General features: G+C 60.9%; 1 protein-coding gene across 1 annotated transcript in view; it reads right to left on the bottom strand.

Moving 5' to 3' along the window:
- Positions 1-3: 3 nt before the first annotated feature.
- RASIP1 (Ras interacting protein 1) overlaps positions 4-2,649 on the bottom strand; it is a gene marked incomplete at its 3' end in the record, with an annotated part of 6,232 nt that continues 3,586 nt past the window's right edge. The window contains exons 6-11 of the mRNA XM_015616355.1: positions 2,466-2,503; positions 2,212-2,363; positions 1,770-1,879; positions 1,278-1,518; positions 516-688; positions 4-108 (exon numbers count right to left, since the gene is read on the bottom strand). Of these exons, the coding sequence (XP_015471841.1) occupies positions 4-108; positions 516-688; positions 1,278-1,518; positions 1,770-1,879; positions 2,212-2,363; positions 2,466-2,503 (819 nt within the window). The remainder of the gene's footprint in view (positions 109-515; positions 689-1,277; positions 1,519-1,769; positions 1,880-2,211; positions 2,364-2,465; positions 2,504-2,649) is intronic.

The raw sequence follows: 2,649 nt of genomic DNA, 5'->3' as shown, positions 1-2,649 counted from the left end.
GGCGGGGGGCGCGGCGCGGCCCCTCCCCAGCCGGTAGTGGCGGAGCACATGGTGCAGCTGCGCCGGCGACAGCGCCGGGAACTCCGCGCGGAGCCGCGACCAGGTGGCCTTGGGGACAGCGGGGGACACGCTGAGGACGCGCTGGCAGCCGGCTCGGACACCCCCGCCGGCTGCTGTCCCACTCCCTGTCACCCCCCGAGGTGGCCCTCAGCTGCCCTCCCCCCCCAGGTGTGTCCCCGATGTCCCCAGGTGTCCCCAGGTGTGTTCCCTGGTGCCCCCCGATCTCCCCAGGTGTCCCCAGGTGTCCCCAGGTGTCCCCCAATCTCCCCTGGTGTCCCCAGGTGTGTCCCCAGCTGTCCCCAGGTGTCCCCGGCTGTCCCCAGCTGTCCCCAGGTGTCCCCAGGTGTCCCCAGGTATCCCCAGGTGTCCCCAGGTGTCCCCAGGTGTCCCCAGGTATCCCCAGGTGTCCCCAGGTGTCCCGAGGTGTCCCCAGGTGTGTCCCCAGGTGTCCCCACCTGCTCCAGGCAGCCGCGGGGGGTGCACAGGAGGTTGGCGGTGGCCGAGAGCTTGCGGAAGAAGTCGCCGGCGATGTCCCCGAGGCCGAGCGCCCCCAGCCCGTCCAGCACCAGGTCCAGGTTGGTGCGGACCCGGACCCCCACCCACCACTGGAAGAACGGGCCTGCGCTGCCTGCGGGGGGCGGAAAACATCCTGAATATTTGGGGAGCTTTTTTCGGATTTTTTTGTGGATTTTTTGTGATTTTTTTTTTTATTTCTAAAACGGTTTTTTGCTATTTTGTTGCAATTCTGTGGGATTTTTTCTTTTTTTTTTAATTTTATTTTTTATTTTCGAAAGGAATTTTTCAGGTTTTGGGGGTGGATTTTAAAATTATTTTTTTAAGGTTATTTTAATTGGTTTTCTTGCATTTTGTGGGGATTTTTTTTTATTGTGGGAGCGATTCTTGTGGGGTTTTTTGTTTACTTTTTTTTTTTTTTTAAATTTTTCGCTGGTTTCTTTGTTGGGGAGGGGGTGATTTTTAACTTTTGGGATGATTTCAGGACAATTTGGGGTTTCTCGGGACTCTCCTGCCTGCGGATGTCGCCGCTTCCGGCAGTTCCCACTTAGGGACAAAGGCAGGAAACAGGAGCGGGGGGGAGAGGGGAGGGGGCGGGGCTGGGACCCCCTGGGGTCACCCCAAAATCAAATCCTGCCATTGATCCCCCCCCAGGGACCCCCAAACCACCCGAAATCCCCCCCAAATCCCCCCGAGCCCCTCACCTTTCTCCATGAGGGTGTTGAAGAGCGAGGCGTTGGAGAAGAAGAACAGGTAGCCGAAGGTTTGGGACACCAGGTCGGGGTGCAGGTGACAGTCCCGGGTGAGCCCCAGCACGGCCCTGAACACGGCCAGCGGCGGCCGCAGCCCCTCGGGGACCCCCCCCAGGTCCGGCCCCGCCCGCGGCTCCCCCGGCCCCACAAACGGGTTGGTGTCCAGTAGGGCCGGCAGGGCTGAGTAGAGGGTCTGGGGAGGGGGGGTTGGGTTAGAGAGGGGTCTGAAAGGGGTTTGGGGGGGATTTGGGGTGGTTGGGGAAGGGTTTTAGGGGTCTCAGAGGGGTTTGAGGGGTCTCTGGGTGGCTTTGGGGATGCTTGGGGTGGGGTCGGGGAATTTGCAGGGGTTTGGGGAGTGCACTCAGGTGAATTTTGGGGCTTCCCCAGGTGAATTTGGGGATCCCCAGGTGAGACTCGGGGTGCCCAGGTGGGTTTTGGGGTCACCTTGGTCAGGTAATAGACACTCTGCTGGAATGTGGACATGATGACCTCGTCCAGCACCCCCAGAGCCTCGTCACAGCTCTCCAGATCTCGCTCCAGCTCCGTGCACGGCCCTAAATCCCACAGGATTCACCCCAAAATCTGGGATCAGCCCCCAAAGTCTAGGATAAACCCCCAAAATCTGGGATAAACCCCTAAATCCCACAGGAATAGCCCCAAACCCCAGGATCAGCACCCCAAATCTGGGATAAACCCCTAAATCCCACAGGAATTGCCCCAGAATCTGTGATCAGCCATAAATCCCACAGGATTCCCCCACCCCAAATCCAGGATCAGCCCAAAATTCCAGCAGGAATGCCCCCCAAACCCCCCAGTCTGACCCCAAAGCAGCCCCAGCACAGCCCCAGGAGCCCTCCCAGTACGTCCCAGTATGTCCCAGCGCCACCTTCAATGTCCAGCTCCCGCTCCATGGCCTGCAGGTGGCCCTGGGCCAGGTTCAGCAGCTCCACGGCGTTGGCCAGCCAGAGCAGCAGCGGCCGCAGGTCCGAGGTGACCCCAGCCAGGTCCAGGGCAGGGGGGGGGTCCCCGTCCGGGGGGCTGGGGGGGACCCCGAAAATTGGGAGGGGCTTGGGGGGGGTCCCAGAGGGGTTTTGGGGGGGTCTCTGGGGAGGTTTTGGGGTGGTTTTGGGGATCTCTCACCTCTCCGGCTGCCGTTCTCCGATTTCCTTGATCTTCTCCTGCCGGGAGAGACCGAGGGTCCCCCTCAGTGCCCCAGTATGGTCCAGTTCAGTCCCAGTATGGCCCCAGCATCCCCCATGTCCCCACCACGTCCCATCCATGTCCCCCCATATCCCCCATTTCCTGCTCTTCCCCCCACTCCCCC

This window comes from Parus major, unplaced genomic scaffold (assembly GCF_001522545.3).
Source record: "Parus major isolate Abel unplaced genomic scaffold, Parus_major1.1 Scaffold419, whole genome shotgun sequence".
Taxonomy (NCBI): domain Eukaryota; kingdom Metazoa; phylum Chordata; class Aves; order Passeriformes; family Paridae; genus Parus; species Parus major.
The sequence above is the reverse complement of the archived record's forward strand: the minus strand, read 5'-3'. Positions and strand labels throughout refer to the sequence as shown.